This window comes from Montipora capricornis, chromosome 3 (genome assembly GCF_036669925.1).
Source record: "Montipora capricornis isolate CH-2021 chromosome 3, ASM3666992v2, whole genome shotgun sequence".
In the NCBI taxonomy this organism is placed as follows: Eukaryota; Metazoa; Cnidaria; class Anthozoa; order Scleractinia; family Acroporidae; genus Montipora; species Montipora capricornis.
In genome coordinates this window covers 18,276,602-18,295,141 of record NC_090885.1, presented here as the reverse complement: position 1 = coordinate 18,295,141, position 18,540 = coordinate 18,276,602, and the positions used below count along the sequence as shown (strand labels likewise).

The following is an 18,540-nucleotide window of genomic DNA, read 5'->3' as shown; positions in this document are numbered from 1 at the left end:
CCGTTCCACCCTTCTACAGTTCAAAAGCTGGAAAGGCACTTCGGACTCATAAGAGACATGTGATCTGAGCCCCATAAACAAAGGACCCAGGATGTGCCTTAACGCCTGGCTTGCAAAGCTGTTGTTGTTGGAGAGTTTCTTGGCGGTGTTTGGAAAGATTCGGATGGAAGCCTTTCGTGCCGATAAATCCGTGTTCAGTTTTTAAATGTTTTGTGTTCTCAACGAGTGTGTTTTGTCGAGTGCCCCGGTAAAGTCCAAGTTATTCTTCGTGTCGGTAGCTCTTTGTCGGTCGCCTCTTTCGGAAAGTGTGGGAGGTTCAAAAGCCAATCTTCGGCCCTCTTACACTTATCGGGAAGGAAATCTTGGCTTATTCTTCTTTGAGCTAGCCGCTTTATTATAATTCTTGGTGAAGTACGTTGGAAACTATTGAGTTTTAAGCTCTAGCGAGCGTTCATTGACTGAAGAGCTCAGTGAAGTCTGTGGTTGTTGTCAACAGTGAGTTTGACCGTGCTATGGAAATAGATGAAATAGGTGGGTTTTTTAACTGTTTACTTGTAAGAGTTTCAGTGTCTGCAGTTACTTGACTATAGGTGTAAGCGGCTGCTTCGTTTCAATTCTATAAACGAAAACTGTGAATCGTAAGGAATTGTGGAGCTGTCTATCGAATATCTTTCTATGGGTCGGGCATGAAACACTACGAATGTGTTTTCACAGATGGTTTTCTTTGTGCGAAAATTCCTCCGTTTGTCACAACGTTTTCTTTATTTAACCCAATAATAAGTCTGCCTTCACAGCTATATGTTCTTTTAGCGCAAACATTCTTCGGGTCATCAATTTTCGTCCAATATTCTTACGAAGCGCTGTGTTCCATACTGAATATGCGTTTTTTACCAGAAAATATTGACTTCACGTAACGTGAACTTTTTTGGATTGTAAGCTGAGATTTTATGATAATTTATTGTATGAGTTTGTTTTTATATCGAGAAATCCCATTTAATTTTTTGACGTGTATTGTTGTATTGGGATATTATGGTTTTGTGTTTAAGTGGACTTCAGCTAATAACCGAGACCGATAAATCCAACCAGTTTGTACAGGAACACAGGAGTAAAAAGGAGTTATTTTTTGAAACAGGCATTTTGCTCTTCCTCTAAAAAAGATGGAGCATTCATTCATTAATGCCTTGTGTTGCAAATGATGGCAAAGAAACTTGTGTCACCTGCAGCACAAGGATTGTTTTTTTTTTAGTTAAACCCTTGACACCTGAAGAGCCCATGACAAAAAAAAAAAAAAAACCAAAACAAACAGAAAAAAAAATCCTAGAGCTACAGCTGAACTTGTGTTGGTGGTTGCTCCTTAGAGTGACTTTCTGCCAGGAATATGAATTATCATGAAGTGGATTAGGACTTTCTAGTCAACCAACAACTACAGTATGGCCTATGACCTAATGGTGTCTTACATTGGAATTGATGGGATAAACTTTATCCATGTAATTGTTTCGTTGTTTTAGCGCATTAGATCATATCCACATGTATTTTGTACTATATAAGTAATAAATTATTATTAATTATTAGTAACGATTTTCTGCTTTTGAATGTTCAATGTAGTCTCAAGGTGGCAAGTTTTATTTGGTTACATGTTAGTGCAATATGAATTGTCCAGTGTATTAGCACTTTCTAGTCAACTAACAACTACAGTAGGGCCTATGACCTGGAATGGTCATATAGTGGACTTGATGACGGTGATGACTTAATTTATTTTAACTCGGGTAAAAATGAGGCTTGTTAGGCTTCTAGCAATAACAAATGCTAATATACTGAGAAAAAGAATATAAATATTATACATGTAAGTGTAAATATAAGTATAAATATAAATTATGGTGTGAAGTTACAAGTTACTGATGGGATAAAATTTATCCATGTAATGATTTTCTGCTTTTGAATGTTCGGTGTAGTTTCAAAGTGGCAGGTTTGCTTTGGTTTATACATGTCAGTGCAGCAAAGCAAAATGTGACTTCAAGCAGCTGTGCTTCTTATTCTTGGACTTTAGTCACTCGCTTAGTGGCAATGTGTTTTAACCAAAGCAATGTTTTGTAGGAGAATGAAGTTCAATAATTCTCTTAAGATTTGTTTAGGGAACACCAGCCATGTTTTGGTTTAGGGAGACCTGCTGTGATGTCTTTTGATCTTTTTCTTAGCAAAAGATGATTGAAACGCTGCCGGGTCCAAGACGTCTCTGACTTTCAAGCAGTTTTTATCATTACTTCAAGTTTAGAATTAATGCTAATATAGGCTGTTTTGGAGAAATTTGATGCTCATTTCCTTTTTCATCTTTTTTTCTCATTCTATTAGATGATATTTTTGATAGAAATATTGACCAGCTTGATGTAAGAGAGACCCCAAGGTAAGTTATTATTATCATAGGTTGTGCTTCCTGTCAGATGTATTCAGGAGTTAAACAATGGCACATTATACTGATCAGGGACCAAAGACATAAGCCCACAGCAGTGAAGTAAAATAGTGATATGAAGAGATGATATTTTTAAATGCCACATAAAATGATAACCTCTTCTGCGTTTTTTTAACTGGGAAGAAAAAAATTAATGTTGATGTGACCAAAATACAGCTCTGCCACAAAACAAGACACTCGGTCAGGGATCTGGAGATGAAATGTGGGTCGGCCATGTTTACTCGGTTAGGTTATTTCCAATTTTGTCCTCATTGGATGGTGGCAAACTCGCATTAAAGCTAAAACAATAACAGAAACATGATCCAGGTCAAAACTGAGTGGAGAAGAGATTTATTTGTTTCTCTTCATTTCTTGATCGTCAACGAAAATTGCATAAGTATCTGACAATTTTTTTCTCAAACTCATTAATAATTCATCAGGGTGTCAATCTGATTTCCCCATTTTGGTCAGGTATGTGTCTCTTTCTACCCAATGAAAATCCAGATCAAGATTACATGCAGGGTTCTTGCTAAGTTTTTGCACAGGAGGTAAAAAACCAAAAATAGCAGGTAACTTTGTTACCTGCCCCTGCATGGGTTGGCAAGCTCAAGTCTTAACTTGACGTTCGTATCGATCGCTGTCACATGCCAGCGGCTGCTAAATTAATTTAATACTCAGCAAAAGGAAAGTAGATTATGCTATTTCATTGGCAGTCACCTAGGGGGTCCGGGGGCATGCCCCCCCCCCCCCCCCCCCGGAAAAATTTTGAAAATTTGAGTCCCTGAAATGCGATTTTCTGCATTTTCAGAAAAGATTTACAAAATTCTTAAGGTACAAAAATGTCCCATAAAATCTCAAAAGTAACACTTTTTTGACATCTGCATTCAATAATTTATGTAACTTCTTTGATTAATATTGCCGTTTAAGAAGTAAAAGTTCTGGGTTTTCTGACTAGCTCGCAACTAGCTATCAGCATTAACCTATACTTCAATGTTAACCATTATAGCTTACGCTTATGTGCAGATTTATGTAACAGATTTAGCTGCTTTTAGGACGGACGCTGGAGGCGTAAAAGTCTTAGCGTGAGAAAGTGGTGTCTATGCGTGTGGGCGTGAGAAATATATCAAATGCGTGTGTCTCACGCAAAATGCGTGAGAGTTGGAAGGTCTGCAAATGGTATATTTTCGAAACAACATGTGCCAGATATCTTCACAGGATTGGTTGGAGGGGGAAAGCAATATTTTCCCATAAACGAAATGTAATTTCACCTTTGAACAGACGAACATTCCTTGGATAATTTCGGTAAATATTTCAGTGAAACAGCCGGTAACATTTATTTGAACAGCCGGTAAAAATAACCGGTTACCGGCTCTTAACAAGAACCCTGTTACATGTACTCCGATTAGTTCAAAAACTGATCAAAACACTGATCAATACACTTGAATTTTAATGAACCTTTATGCTAATAAACTTTCAGGGAAGAAAGAGCAGATAAATAAACTGCATGTACCCACACACAATGCATTTTAAATTGGAATATTCAACATAAAACTTTTGCAGTACCTTTTATCATCAGTGTCCAGACGGTTAAAACAAATTTGGACACCCAGTAGTTCAGTGAAAGAGCATCCATGTGAGCGATGTCTGCACTCAAGGCTTGAAACTTGTGTGGTTTTAGTCTTTGAAAAGGCCACCACAACCTAAAATCAGCACTTGTACCTCTCTCAACTTCAGCCATTCTGCAAAAATGTTCATTTTATATTCATTGTTGAAACTGGAACGAACTCGTTCTCCATAACTCACTGTTATGTAAATTTATTCGAAAGTTCTACCTTTTAATCTCGCCCAAATATTGCTTATTCATTTCCTTTACAAATTACTATCACTTGTCTGACGAAACAAAAGATCATCATCGTATTTCTCTTCTGATCCGCAGCCTTGACATTTTCTCTTTCTGGGTAGGCTGGTTTTTATTAGTTCCATGGCCCCGCTATAAGCGGTCAACCTTCACATGCATAATGTATGGGACTCAATAAAGCTAAAAACAATATCTAATGAAATTTTGAAATTTGATGAGCTGCATAAAAACATAAACTATTACAATCTAAAGTGTGCATGAACGAAAATGATTTTTAATCTCCCAAGCTCACTTCAATATGGAGATTTTGACTCTGAAAGTCTTACACTGTATTAACAACTATAGAAGCCTAGCCTGTGATAGAGCATGAAAGAAGTGTATGGGGAAAGTTTACCATGAGACCTAGTCTGAGAAGTGTTTTCCCTACCTCTTGAGTGCTCTATCTGCTTCTTAAGTGCTTTACAGCACTGTACTCTCATAAAGCTAACAATAATAATGCTAATTAAAAATAGACCAATCAAAATTGCCGTGCATTTATACTCTCGTAAAGCACTCAGTTTTAACCATTCAGAGTGTGCATTACGTTCAAACTTTGCAGAATGAGCTACTGTACATTGTATCTCTGAAAATGTGAACCTGATATACCAGATAATCTATGCACATTGATGCTTTGAAAATTCCAAATTGTACAAAAGAATGTATGGTGTCTTTCGTTTTTTTTCCACTTGAGAATTCATCAGTTTTTGATGACTAATAACTGGCGTGTTATCAATGCTAAAAGGCATAAAGTTGGAGCTTAAATTTTGTGTAATAAGTTCTTGTACCTTTTGAAGTCAATTTGTAAATTTAACAAATCGAAAGTGGTTCAGCGTTGTCTGTACTCTTATCGACAACGATATTCGTCATCACAGTGGTCAAAATGTTGTGGACTCATGAGGCGTAGCCGAGTGAGTCTACAACAAATTTTGACCACTGTGATGACGAATATCGTGGTCGATAAGAGTACAGACAACAATGAACCACTTTCGATTTGCTTTTTACCTCAATATTCAACGCCAAAGAAAGTGCTTATTTCAGAGCGTGACCAAAATCATAACTCAAAGAAAGAGCAAGCGTTGTCTTTAACTTTCTCGCAATATGATTGGTTTATTTCCCAAAATGAGCGTTCTTGATTGGCTATTACATTGCGTGACAAATTGACGCAAGCATGACACGGCAGCGTTGTCTAGACTCTTATCGACAACATCAAATTAGCCAATCAGATTGCGAGATTACAAGCAATTGTGGTAAAAAGCATGTTTCCCTCTGTGAGCAAACTCATGTGTTAAAGAAACAAAATGAATTTACAATGATATCTGCAAAGATTCCATTATATCATGACCAGCTTGTGATTACCTCTGATGTAAATTGGGTGACTTAATGGTACATGTATGTACTGCAAGTAAGTAAGAACTTTATCAAAGTGACTAGTCATCTGCTTCATTTAATGCATACATTGTACATGTACAGTACTAATATTTTATTATTATTGGGAACACTTAAATGCACATATCCTCAGTTAGATGCAATTTGTATTTAGGATTTGTATTCCTGTCCTACTCCTACATGTAGTAACTGTAGGATCTTTAATATTTCAGGTCTTAGAAGGATCCTACAAGATCTTATAAAATCTTGCAGGAACTTACATGTACAAAGGAAGGACTTAGATGATCTTTTGTTCTCCACAATCACATGCACTCTAGACCCCTTCCTTTACATAATTTTGTAAAGTTTGGAGTATCAAAGATTGTGTTATGTATATCTTACAGGTGGGAGCTTTCGGAAGAAGAAGAATCAGGTGGTAGTGATGTGGAAACACTTGTGAATCAACAGTCTGCAGTAAGCCTTAATGTGTTATAAAAATGGTACACACAGATACAGTGTACAATATGAGTGGAAGATTTGGATAATAATTTTTATTGTATTTACAAGGGAAAGCCAAAGCTAAGCCACCATAAATCCTATAAAAATCTCTTGCAAATATCCATCAACAGCAATCAATTTACATGTCCAGCAGGCATCAAAATGTATTGTCGGTTCTGAGACTTTGACCTGAGATTTTGTGTACAAGCTCCCTGTGTTCTCTCAGGACCTGTTGTCACACGATTCTCAGACTGAGTGTTATTTACATGGAAGCCAATGATAAAAATAATATTAATATCCAATTCCATCACTTGATAAAGATTCTGGGATGAAGTGAATGGTTTTCATGGCCTTAGGATCCTGCATCACTGATTAAAAATGATTGTGATATGACTTGTGTCAAAAAAGGCTTATGTATTATACTACAGTTGACTTCAATCCCTTACCCTGTTAAAAGATTTTAAGAGCAAATAAAAAATAAAAGCCTACATGTACACAGTTTATTTGCCTATAAGCATTTTTTTTATAATTACAGTACTGTGGCAGTATTTATTATAAATCTTTTGACAGCAATCACGCAGGATATTTTCATTTATTTTCTAAATAATAATAATAATAATAATAATAATTATAATAATAATATTGTTGTAAAAGTTTTGTTTCTTTGTGAATTTTCATTTCAGAAGAAAAAATCACCAGCACCAAGGAAAGAGAACATCCCAGAAATGAGTATTCAATCTGCAACTCCGGTACCACCTCCAAGAGGATCCCATGCGTTACAAAATGGACACATCCCACATTCACCAGTATCACAGACAAAAAGTCCCATGTTGAAAAGAAACACAGAGAGTCCTGTACCAAATGTTAAATTGCCTTCTTTACCACGAAGTACAAAGTCTGCAAGTGGTAGTATTGCTAGTCCTTCGCCAAGGTTGTACCAACATCCCTTAGACAAGGCAAAGATTGATGCACTGGTGATGTCTGCTAAGAAGACAAAAAGCCCTGATTCCTCAAAGGTAAAAAATTGTGCTTACTTTACATGTAGTTTGCATTGTAATTATTGGTTTAGAAAATTAAAGAAAGTGTTTTTATCATATCCTTTGTTTGGTGGGACTTACAATGCAACTCACTCTCAGGTCTCAAGGGATCACTGTCTGTGTACTTTGCAGTCCAGGAGGTACTGCATTTTGTCTAAAGGTTACTTCTGCTGTATGCACATTGTACTGTGTAAAAAATGAGCAGCAGTGTTCAGAACCTTGATGATACACAAGACGATTTTGTGGACGGACACTTTATTTAGGCTTATTTGCTTTACTGTTGTAAGTAGTGGAACAAATTTTCTTATCCAGGAAATGGATTTTTTTCATGCTAGTTTTGCATGAACAATTTTTCTGTTTTCTGCTTGAATTTTTTTTTTCAAAATGCAGTCCAAAATTGGGGTGCGTATTATACACAGGCGCGTATTATACACGGGTAAATATGGTAACAAGTTTTTGAGCCTTGGGCATTTTTTAAAATGTATCGATTTTCGCATGTTACCTTAAGTCCAAAGGAATTGAAACTGTTTGTTTTGCTGCACAAGAACTTGTTCCTGAACTGTAACTTGAGGCATTGGGTAGGAAATTCATCCTATCTGGCCAACGTGGCTGCCAAGTGAATAAAGCCTATTAACATTACACCTAGTTCCACTCAAAAAAAGTCCCCTGTATTAAACCCTTTGTCTTGAGAATGAGGCTTACAGATTTTACTCTAAGCCCAGACGATTCAATTTTACTTGTCAGTGGGGGGCCACTTCAGGGATGAATGGGTTAAGGTATTCACTGTTTTTCTTTGATAAAGGATTTTGGTGCAAGTAAACAAGGACAGGCCAAGCAAGCGCAGTTGGCCGATGGTCAACCAATTAAGAGTAGAGAGAAACAAGGAAAACCTGATATTCATGTTTGGGAAGAAGATGATGTAGATTCTGTGAAGGTAAATAGTTTAGAGAAGTTTTTGAAAGAAATAATTTAAATACCCCATTAATGTACAATGTAAAGTGCTTGTCTCGCTGGGGCAGGTATTGTTTTCATTCTCTATGTCAGTGATAAAAGAAAAAATTGGAGCCTTTTGAGCTTGAAAAAATGGTAGATTTTTGAAAACTTGCTAAGGAAATGGGCCAGCAATTTCCGTATTATTCTTACTGCTGGAAGAGAAGGGGAATTTAACAAATCGAAAGTGGTTCAGCGTTGTCTGTACTCTTATCAACAACGATATTCGTCATCACAGTGGTCAAAATGTTGTGGACTCGTGAGGCGCAGCCGAGTGAGTCCGCAACAAATGTTTTCTTTACCATGTACTCATCATCAATACCTAAAATAGAATTTAACAATGGACATTGCCTCAGTCATAATTTTTTTTCTGGCTACAGCCCTGGTCTTGGCAATGATTGCTGTGAACAACAGATAAAAAGTATACTGTACCTAATTATCGACCTACAGCAAATCAGATACCGGTACATGCTGAATAGCCCTTTTCACGGTTAGGTTTTCTCATTTGCAATACAATATTATAATCTAGCATGTATGTGAGGCAATTTCGGGCTGTTTTGTAGTTTTAACCCGAAATTGTCTCGCATTTACGTTAGATTACATTGTCATGCAAATGAGAAAAACTAACCGTGAAAAGGGCTATTGGACAACATTTGAAATTGTTTTCCATGACCTGCTAACGTATTTTTCATTGCAACTTTTCTTTCTTAATTGGAATGCTCAAAATCAGGGTGCAGTCTAACTGCAGATGTTGTTTATACACCAGCATTTGTGGTAGTTTTTGAATGGATGAAGTTTTTGTTGAACCCTACTGCTTCCAAAGGGCTTGTCATTGACGAGTTATACAATGTAGCATCTGGCATTAAAAAAGGTTTTAAGTCTATTACGTACGGTGGCCTAAAAGTGCCACGGCAATTTCAGTTTGACCACGGCAACTTCAATTTAACCACGGCAATTTCAATTTGACCACGGCAATTTCAATTTGACCACGGCAATTTCAATTTGACCACGGCAATTTCAATTTGATCCCAGCAACTTTACTTTCTCCTCGTCAATTTTCAATTTTTGACGACGACAATTTCAATTTGATTCATGGCTCAAGTTGTCTCGTGACACAGTCAGGGAAATTACAAATATTCCCAAGGTACCTTGCGCGACTGACGTGGCATTGAAGATGGCGGACGGCGGGAAAATCAAAGAAGTGAACAAAGCGCTTCTCGAGTCGTTGTTTTACAAGGGTCTTGAGTATAGAGAGATTTTACACATTCTTAGAAGTCAGCATCATATAAATATTAGCCTTCGCACTCTTAAAAGAAGGCTGAAACAGTACAGTCTCCAGAAAAATGGTGTTGAGTTCTGCCCAGGATCTTTGAGAGATGCCATAATAAGGCATTCCAATTTTTTACCCCCACCACCCCTATGGAAAGCACTTTTCTGACAGTCCTTTGTGAGGCAATTCAGATTCCGACACCACATCTTTGTACGCCAATTCAGATTCGGACACCACATCTTTGTGCCGATCAACACCAAACTTTAACTCTCGGGCCCGGAGACGAGACTGTTCCGTTTTTTTGACGCAAGGTGTGCTCTCTCTTGTAACTTATAAACTGTTAGATAATGCAGTCCAGCATGACCTCGGCGACAAAATAATCTATATGTACATATATATACTAAGTTTCGGTATAAATGGGTCCAGTCCCGTCTTTTGTAACTTTTGTGGGAAGTTGCGGATTACTTTTCTTGTTCAAATGGTCCTTCATTGATAAACATAAACTCTGAAATGAGCCCCAACAGGTGTGCTTTCAGATATGTTTTCAAAGCGACGGGCTGATATCTTATATTCGGAGGGGCCGTTTATACATAGGGGCTTCTTATTGGAGGGACATTCGTTTTTAAAATTGAAAATTGCCTTGGTCAAAGTAAAGTTGCCGGCATCAAATTGAAATTGCCGTGGTTAAATTGAGGTTGCCGTGGTCAAATTGAAATTGCCATGGTTAAACTGAAATTGCCATGGCACTTTTGGGCCACCGTAATTACATGTAAGTGACTATTAGGAGTGAAAGGTAAAAATGATCCACCCTGGTCAGTCTTCATTCCTGCTTGCTCCAGTCCAACGGTAGGAGTACAGTATACATGTACAATCGGTTGCTTAGGCCAGGCATTGACAAGCCAGACAAAGAGATGCTTTGTATTAACCGTTGTGTTACAATTTATCTGTACTCTAGGACTATACGGGGAATGATCGCCAGAAGGAAGAAAAGTACATGGAAAGAACGGATGAAGTAATTTATCAGAGAGCAGCTGAAGAACACATAAGAAGACCACCATTGTGGCATGATGATGAAGTGGATTCTGTCAGAGTAAGAACACATGTATTAATTTTTTTTTTATCAATGCACTGTCCTCAAGGTTGGTGCTCACTTACAACAGATTCCAAGCGTCCTCGTTATGAGCAAGAATCCATGTAAAATGACAATGCTTGTTTTGTGCACAGGATTACAGCAAAACAACGGGAAAACAAGAACCTCAATCAGGCCTGGCAAGTCAGCAGCTTAGCAGGCTACCTTCTGATGAACATATATGCTTGTCTCCCCCTTGGAATGAAGAGGATGATGGGGTCAGTACTCCTTAAGCGGCCTTGCTCTTGCCGAAAAGGAGTTAAATTGTTTTATACATAATAATAGTAATAAAAATTTAAAGTAATGATGTTAAAGGGAAAGTACGGTGTATGTAAACGAGGCTATGACGTAGCAATAGTCAAGGATTTCTCCGGATAACTAGATGTACTTAATATAAACAAGGAAAACGCAGGCGAGGGAAGCAATACTTTGTAGACTTGAATGTTAATCCAGAGGCTAAATTGGATTGATATTGGCTCCACCTCTGAACAAATTTACCTTGTGGTCGTTAAACAGGATTTTATGTGAATTGTGAGTTATATGCAGGAGTTTTACAAAGCGAAAGAGAGCTTGCAGTGCTATCCTGCGCTCATTGCTGTGAAATAAATGCCTGGAAATCAAGTTTAATCTGTCCACCATGCCTTTCTACGAGATCCCTGTTACAAATTCAAAACAAATGATCGATTTATATATTTCCATCAAATGGTAAGAGTAACTTCTGATTGGTTGAAAAAGTGGCGCGAGAACTTTGAACCAATCACTGAGTGAAGTACTCCTAAACCAAAGTAATTCACTCTTTTCTTTCAACACTCAATTGAAAACCACTCTAATAATAATGATGATGATAATAATGATGATAATAATAATAATAATAATAATAATAATAATAATAATAATATTATTATTATTATTATTATTATTATTATTATTATTATTATCAGAAGCTCATGACCTTGAAGTGTTGAACTCTGGTTCAGAGCTGGGGTTTTTCTTGAGTAAAAACTTCCTTATTAATTGGATGTAATGTAGCTCGCGCATTTTCCCGCGCCTGCAGCTTTCATCTTATTTTTGTCCATATTTGGGCATAAAATAGGTGTCCTAAAATCCCCAGCTTTGTTCCAAGGAGATACATGCTTCAAGGTCATGCGCTTCTGCAATTACATGTAGCTCTTATTAACCAAGCAGGACGTCTGTATGGGAGAATCTGGGTTGCATTTGGTACTTGTTTGTCCTCCTCAAATTTTCATACTCATTCCCAAACACCCTAACAAATTATCAGTCTGGAAACGAAACACTATTTTAAAAAAAAAATAGCTTCTTGTTTGTAAAATAATTCTTGCATAAATTGACTTTGGTCAACAACTCAAAAATTCACCTTAAGGCGCAGTAGATAAGCTTAAAAATAATAATTTATTGTTGGCTTCCCAAATTAACTTCATTTTACACCAGAATGACTAAAAAGCAAGAATACCTGCCATCGCTTTGAAGAATGCTCCCATATCAAATTTTGACTCACGCATGCAAATTAGGTAGTATTTACGCAACACAATGAATCCACAAAGGCAGAAAAATCTCACAAAAACCTTTTCCTGCCAAAAAATTTTTTTGAAACAAGCAATATAAACTACATGTATATGGTATTAGAGGCATTCTGTGCATGCAAACAAGCAACCTACAGTATTCTCTGTCAAACTAAATAAAATTCTCGCTGGAGTTCAGGGTCAAACCCTTTTCTCAAGAAGAACCTTTTCCTTGAATAGTGAAGCATAAAATAGACAAAAAGCTTTCTTTCAAACAATTCTTTACTGTCAAGAAGAAGTCACATTTCCAAATTTTTTTAACCTGAAGACTGTGCAGAGTTGAGTGCAAATGAATATAAATAGCCAGACAACAGAGATCGGACTTGAATGAACACAGTTACATTCAAGGTGTTCGAGTCCCTCAGTGAGTTTGTTAAACTCATATCCAACCGGACATGCGGCTGAATTAAATGAAATATGAATTTAACTGAATGGTGAACCTAAATTCCTACAGGAATATGTCCCCGTAACAGAGCAACCAGTGGCAAAGAATTTTAGCATCAACAACATGGTGATGGAGGAAAGAATGCGGCAGGGTCAGCCACCCCCCTGGCATGAGCAAGATGAGATTGACTCAACAAGAGTGAGTTCAAACGTTATTCAGAACTGAAATTTAGAAAGCAATATAACCAAGTGTTTACAAAAATTTGGTTTTATCCACGGAGTTGACAATGTAAACTGGCCACCGTACAGAGATTCTAAAAGCTGACGTTTCGAGCGTTAGCCCTTCGTCAGAGCGAATCCATTCGGATTCGCTCTGACGAAGGGCTAACGCTCGAAAAACCAAACCAAAATTTTGTATACTACTTCCCCACAGACGCAGCACCACAGTTTTTTTAGAAACTACCCCCTTCATTCTTTAACCAAGTGTTTACTGAGCTGAGTTGTAAGGAAAAGTCCCCAATTTAAATGTCGTCCTGAAAACGAGAAAATAATTAATTCCAGTACTCTACATTAATACCTTGTTGAGTTTCTTTGTGAATTGACCAATTTCGATATATTAAAATTCAGTCCGAAACAAAAGGCATCATCTCAAGGCTCTGGGGAATAAATATAAGGATTTGTATGAGTTTATTCCCCTGAGCCTCGAGATGGTGCCTTTTGTTTCGGACTGAATAATAATATATCGAAATTGGTCTATTGGATTCTTCACACTGTTATATCTGCTTGAGTAGCTGTTTTCTCTATTCATTCCCCGGAGAGGTTCCAAAAAAATTTAAATTAATGGTTTATGCTGGAGATACACCTACATTTAGATATCAAGATCATTTCTAGGCACTTCATTCAGATAGTTCAAACAGCAAACATAACATAGGCGATAAGCCCAGTTGCTGGAGGCAATCAGTTGTCATAGAATACATGATGTCGTGCGCTTTCATGTACATTTGTAGGTTTAACATCAATCTCGATCCCAGAGCTCTTAATTCTCTTTACTGAGGGAGAGAGGAGCTCTGGGGAACCCTGATTGGTTTTCGTGAAAAACAACCAAAAGCGTCTCTAATTGGTTCATTTTTGTTAGCACGAGGAGTGAGCAGGCGCCGTAAGGTTCGAATAACCAATTTTTGGCTAAAAGAACCCTACGGCTCATGTTTTCCTACATAGCGTTTTCCAGAGCCTTGGGTCGATCCGCGGCTCTTGTGACGAGAATGGGTTGAAGATAAGGATATTTTTCCTTTATCTCCAAGGAGAATTTTTTTATGCACAAAGGTTGTATCCTTTCAATTACAGTATACAAAATGTATGCTTACCAGTTTTTGTCACTCCTTGCAGGATTTTGCAGCCCAGTATCGCAAAACAAGATCAATGGAAAACTCCCGTCGTCCCTCGGAAGAGAATATTTATTTGACACCTCCTTGGATGGAAGACGAGCAGCAGTCATCTGGGGTAAGCTTTCGTGTTTGATTTTGGCATATGTACAAGTAAAAGTTTACTTCCTCAGGGATACTGGAGTGTATAGATTGCCCAAAGGGAAACACTGGTTCCCGTCTGAAATATTTCATGTAAACCTCGTGCTATTTAAGCAATAGTGGACGCTTTCCGTGTTTTCATAGCCTCATCTAAACACGAGGGGGAGTTGGGAGAATTCGAGACAGTTATGCAAACCCGAGACCGGAAAAAAGTCCTGTATCGCTTTTATAAAATATTTCGCAAAGATAATTCGACAAATGACGGAAGTGCTGGTTCTTGATTGAAGCAGATTTTCTTGATACACACTCACATTTCCCACCAGCCATTCAAAACGCGCGTTTCACAATACATAACCAATCAAAATTCGTGTGAAGTCACAGTGTTTCCATACCCTCATCTAAACACAGCTATTGACCAATGAGAGTGCGGGTACTGTCCTAATTATTTTATAAATATCTGTATCATTGGAGCATGAAATCAAGTCTATTGAAGTTAATGAACTCAAAACAAAGGCTAAGTCATGCTATTCAACTCAACCGCGTCTTGCAGCCATTTTGGTCTTCAGTCGTCATGTCTGACCATAGTCGAAAATTCATGGGATTAGGCAATGTTCCACGGCCGAAAATAGTTTTCAGCGCAGTGATGTTTATGAAAATTGCTTTTGGTTCATGTGAAAAGTTTAAATTATTCACGTGGGCTCACTTTGAAAAAAAGGCCGAATAGTTTATTTCGAGTGCGAATAATAAAGGTAAATTTTGTTTTAATCCACCCTGTCATTGACTCGACCTAGTTTTGAAATTTCTCTTAAATTTACGGTGGTTGAAAGGAGCCGGTATTTTTGTGTCAGTGGTAAAAACTGACTTGACCTTCTGTTACAAAGGAAAGTATCAATGAAGTGAATTTAACAGGGCTATGTCACGTTAATTTGGGGTGTTTCGAGGAAATCTTTAACTAATCACGAGTTTGAAACTTGAAAATGGTAACATGGAATTCCTTTACTGATAAAATTATCGTTACATCACAAACAAGATGATTCTGAGCAAAAAACCACCTTTATACAGGGGATTTGCCATTAACTTGAAAAACGTTGGGCCGACTTTTTTCGGAATTATGCACATGCAATCCGTTTCAATCTTGTCCATTTGTGTCCACTAAATGATCCATGCATCTCTTTCCCTTTTCTGTATTTTTTTTTATGTTGTTAAACAGCCTTACGTGGTTATTGCAATATTTCATTCTACTCTTTGGGCATTTTGGGTGTCGTGAAAATTACGTCATTTTGCGTGACACAGCCCCTTCAACTTGACCTGGGAGCGAGTAGATTGTGGCAGTGGGGGAGATCCTTTTAACGCTAATCGAGCTGATTAATGTCCTCATCAGGGTCGAGGTGGATCAGATCATTCGGCATCCAGTAGATCATATCGACTGACTCTCGAACAACAGCGGGCTATACAGGAGGAAGTGAGAGGCACCGGAATGGCAGAGGCTGCTGATACGGTGCAAGCACTGCGTGAGGAAAAGAAATCAGCTGACGGCACGGCTGTGCCTGGAGTGGGACCAGTGGTGCCTGGCAGAGATAATGGATTCAGTGGTGAACAAGATCAACTAGCAGCACAACAAGTGGTACAAACAAAAGGTTAATGACGATCAATATTTTTATCACAATTGCTTGTAATCTCGCAATCTGATTGGCTAGTTTGCCGTTGTCGATAACAGTCTAGAAAACGCTGTATGCGTCATGCTCGCGTCAATTTGTCACGCAATGTAATAGCCAATCAGGAACGCCCATTTTGGAAAATAAACCAATCATTTTGCGAGAAAGTTATAGACAACGCTTGCTCTTTCTTTGTGTCATGATTTTGGTTACGCTCTGAAATAAAAACTTTCTTTGGCGTTGAATGTAGTGGTAAAAAACAAATCGAAAGTGGTTCAGCGTTGTCTGTACTCTTAAGTATTCGTCATCACAGTGGTCAAAATTTTGACCACTGTAATGACGAATATCGTTGTCGATAAGAGTACAGACAACGCTGAACCACTTTCGATTTGTTAATTATATTTACAAAGACTTTTTTGCTCTTTAGAGTCGAAAGTAATTTGTTGCTTGTTAGTACGGCTGAAAACGGCTCCCCCTTGACAAAAACACAAACCAAGTTGACGACTCAAATCATCTGGGGTTTGAGCTCCATTCTATCTTTTTTTTTGGTTTTACGAAAGTGCCTGTTGGTCGTGTTTTGTGTTTTTCGGTTTTAAAAAAGTGTCTGCTGGTCCTGTTTTGTGAAGAGGCGCTGCACTTGTCTTGGCTAAGGTGGATTGTAACTGTTTGTTTATTTTGGACAGGTCAACTGCCTGATGCTTTACCTAATGAGTCTGGGATGCAAAGAGGACCTCACTTGCCGGACATCATTGTAGATCCAAGCAATGTTCCCGTGACCAGCATCAAACCCACAGCTTCACAAGCGCAGACTTCATCTAAAGCTGCCCCTGAATCATTCAAGACAGCTTCCGTCAAAGCGCCTGAAGACTCTAGGCTAGTCAAGGAGCTGTTACCTAGCAACATAGAAAGGCAGGCAAGCTGTGCTACTGTTCCTCAGAACATCCGTTCAAGCCTGGGAACACGAAACCACACCAGCGCCAGCGGTGGCGGCGCGCCAGGTGCAACTCAAAACAGAAATATGACCAGAAGCGTCAGCCAATCAAGTCTTGAAGCAATGTGTTATTCACCACACGACGCTCTGGAAGGCTTTGAAACATCCAGCGTCGTAAGCTTTGCGAGCACTGCTGCCACCAACCACGATCTGGACACGCGTATCGACATGGTACAGTCACTCCTATCTATGTTAGGAACTCACGACAAGGATGACATGTCAAGGACTCTCCTAGCAATGTCTAACAGTAAGGACAGTTGCGCCGCTATGAGACAGTCTGGTTGCTTGCCATTACTCATTGATCTTCTTCACGGTAAGGATATCACAGACAAAAACTCCCGTCGGGAGGCCCGCGCGCGTGCAGGACTTGCCTTACACAACATTGTGTTTTCGAACGTGGAAGACAGGCGTGGAAGACGCGAGGTGCGAGTACTCCGTCTGCTGGAAATTGCGCGTGAGCACTGCGACGTTGTACAATTCAAGGGATTCCCAGTACACCCGTGCGCGGAACGTTGGTATCCACCACTGAGGGACTATGGACCAGGACCAGCTGTAGCTGCGCTTATGAAGCTGTCGTTTGAAGAGGATCATCGCAATGCCATCTGCGAACTGGGAGGACTTCAAGCAATTGCGGAACTCGTGCAGATTGACCACCAGGTAAATGAACGCTGTAAAGATTTCTACAGCATCAGTCTGAGAAAGTACGCTGGTATGACGCTGACCAACCTGACTTTTGGCAATACTAAAAACAAGAGCTTGCTGTGCAACTTCCCTGCTGCTATCGACGCGATCGTTGCTCAGCTGGAAACCGTCGAGGAAGAAGAAATTGTTCAAGTATCCGCCAGCGTGCTGAGGAACCTCTCTTGGAGAGCTGACGAGCTGTGTCGCAAGACTCTACGTGATGCGGGTGCCATAAAAGCTTTGCTATCTGCGGCTCAAGCGGTGAATGGTGAGCCTGCACTGAGAACGACTCTTAGTGCCCTTTGGAACCTATCAGCCCATTGCTCGGATAACAAAGCTGAGATCTGTGCTTCCCCCGGTGCCCTGAAATTCCTGGTCAAGTGCCTTAATTATTCCAGCCCATCAGGAAACATTTCTGTGGTAGAAAGCAGCGGAGGAATATTGAGGAATCTTTCCTCGCACATTGCCGTGCGAGCTGATTACCGCAAGACTCTCCGTGAAAGCGGCTGTTTTCAGGTGCTCATGTCTCATTTGCGCTCTCCCAGCCTCCGGGTGGTCAGCAACGTTTGCGGCGCATTGTGGAACTTGTCTGCCCGCTGCGTCGAGGACCAAGAACTGCTTTGGGAGCTCGGAGCAGTGTCATTACTCAAGTCCTTAATCAACTCGAAGCAAAAGGCCATCTCGCAAGCTTCAGCCGCTGCTCTGCGTAATTTAATGGCTGTGAAGCCTGGGAGTTCAACAGACAGCGAGTCGGTTTCCTCTGGAGCACCCAGACACTATCAAAGCATGCCCGCTAACATGCGATCAGCAGACTCTCAAGCAAGAATGAAGAGTGACGTCAACAGATTGCCGAACTGTCAAGACCCTTCTCGTCAGTCGCTGCCCATGCGCCACACGCACAACCATGAAGTTGCACCGTATTCCGGTGCTGGAGCAAAGGCTTCACATGGCTTGGTTCCTCAGTCAAGTCTCGTTCCAGTCACCAGGCAGGAAATTGACTCTGCATCAGTCCATCACAAACATGCACCTTCTAAAAAGAAGACAGGATCTTTGGGCTCACTGGCGCATTCCAGTTCTAGCTCAAATCACGGTAC

The 18,540-nt window shown here is 39.3% G+C and overlaps 1 protein-coding gene across 1 annotated transcript in view; it reads left to right on the top strand.

The window, feature by feature from the left end:
* The first annotated feature begins 89 nt into the window (after positions 1–89).
* The window catches only part of LOC138042490 (uncharacterized), a 20,127-nt gene continuing 1,676 nt past the window's right edge, over positions 90–18,540 (top strand). The window contains exons 1-11 of the mRNA XM_068888395.1: positions 90–531; positions 2,350–2,401; positions 6,113–6,182; positions 6,890–7,222; positions 8,046–8,177; positions 10,459–10,593; positions 10,728–10,850; positions 12,667–12,795; positions 13,983–14,096; positions 15,501–15,756; positions 16,458–18,540. The exon at positions 16,458–18,540 is cut by the window's right edge and continues 1,676 nt beyond it. Coding sequence (XP_068744496.1) covers positions 513–531; positions 2,350–2,401; positions 6,113–6,182; positions 6,890–7,222; positions 8,046–8,177; positions 10,459–10,593; positions 10,728–10,850; positions 12,667–12,795; positions 13,983–14,096; positions 15,501–15,756; positions 16,458–18,540 — 3,446 coding nt within the window. The 5' untranslated portion in view covers positions 90–512. The remainder of the gene's footprint in view (positions 532–2,349; positions 2,402–6,112; positions 6,183–6,889; positions 7,223–8,045; positions 8,178–10,458; positions 10,594–10,727; positions 10,851–12,666; positions 12,796–13,982; positions 14,097–15,500; positions 15,757–16,457) is intronic.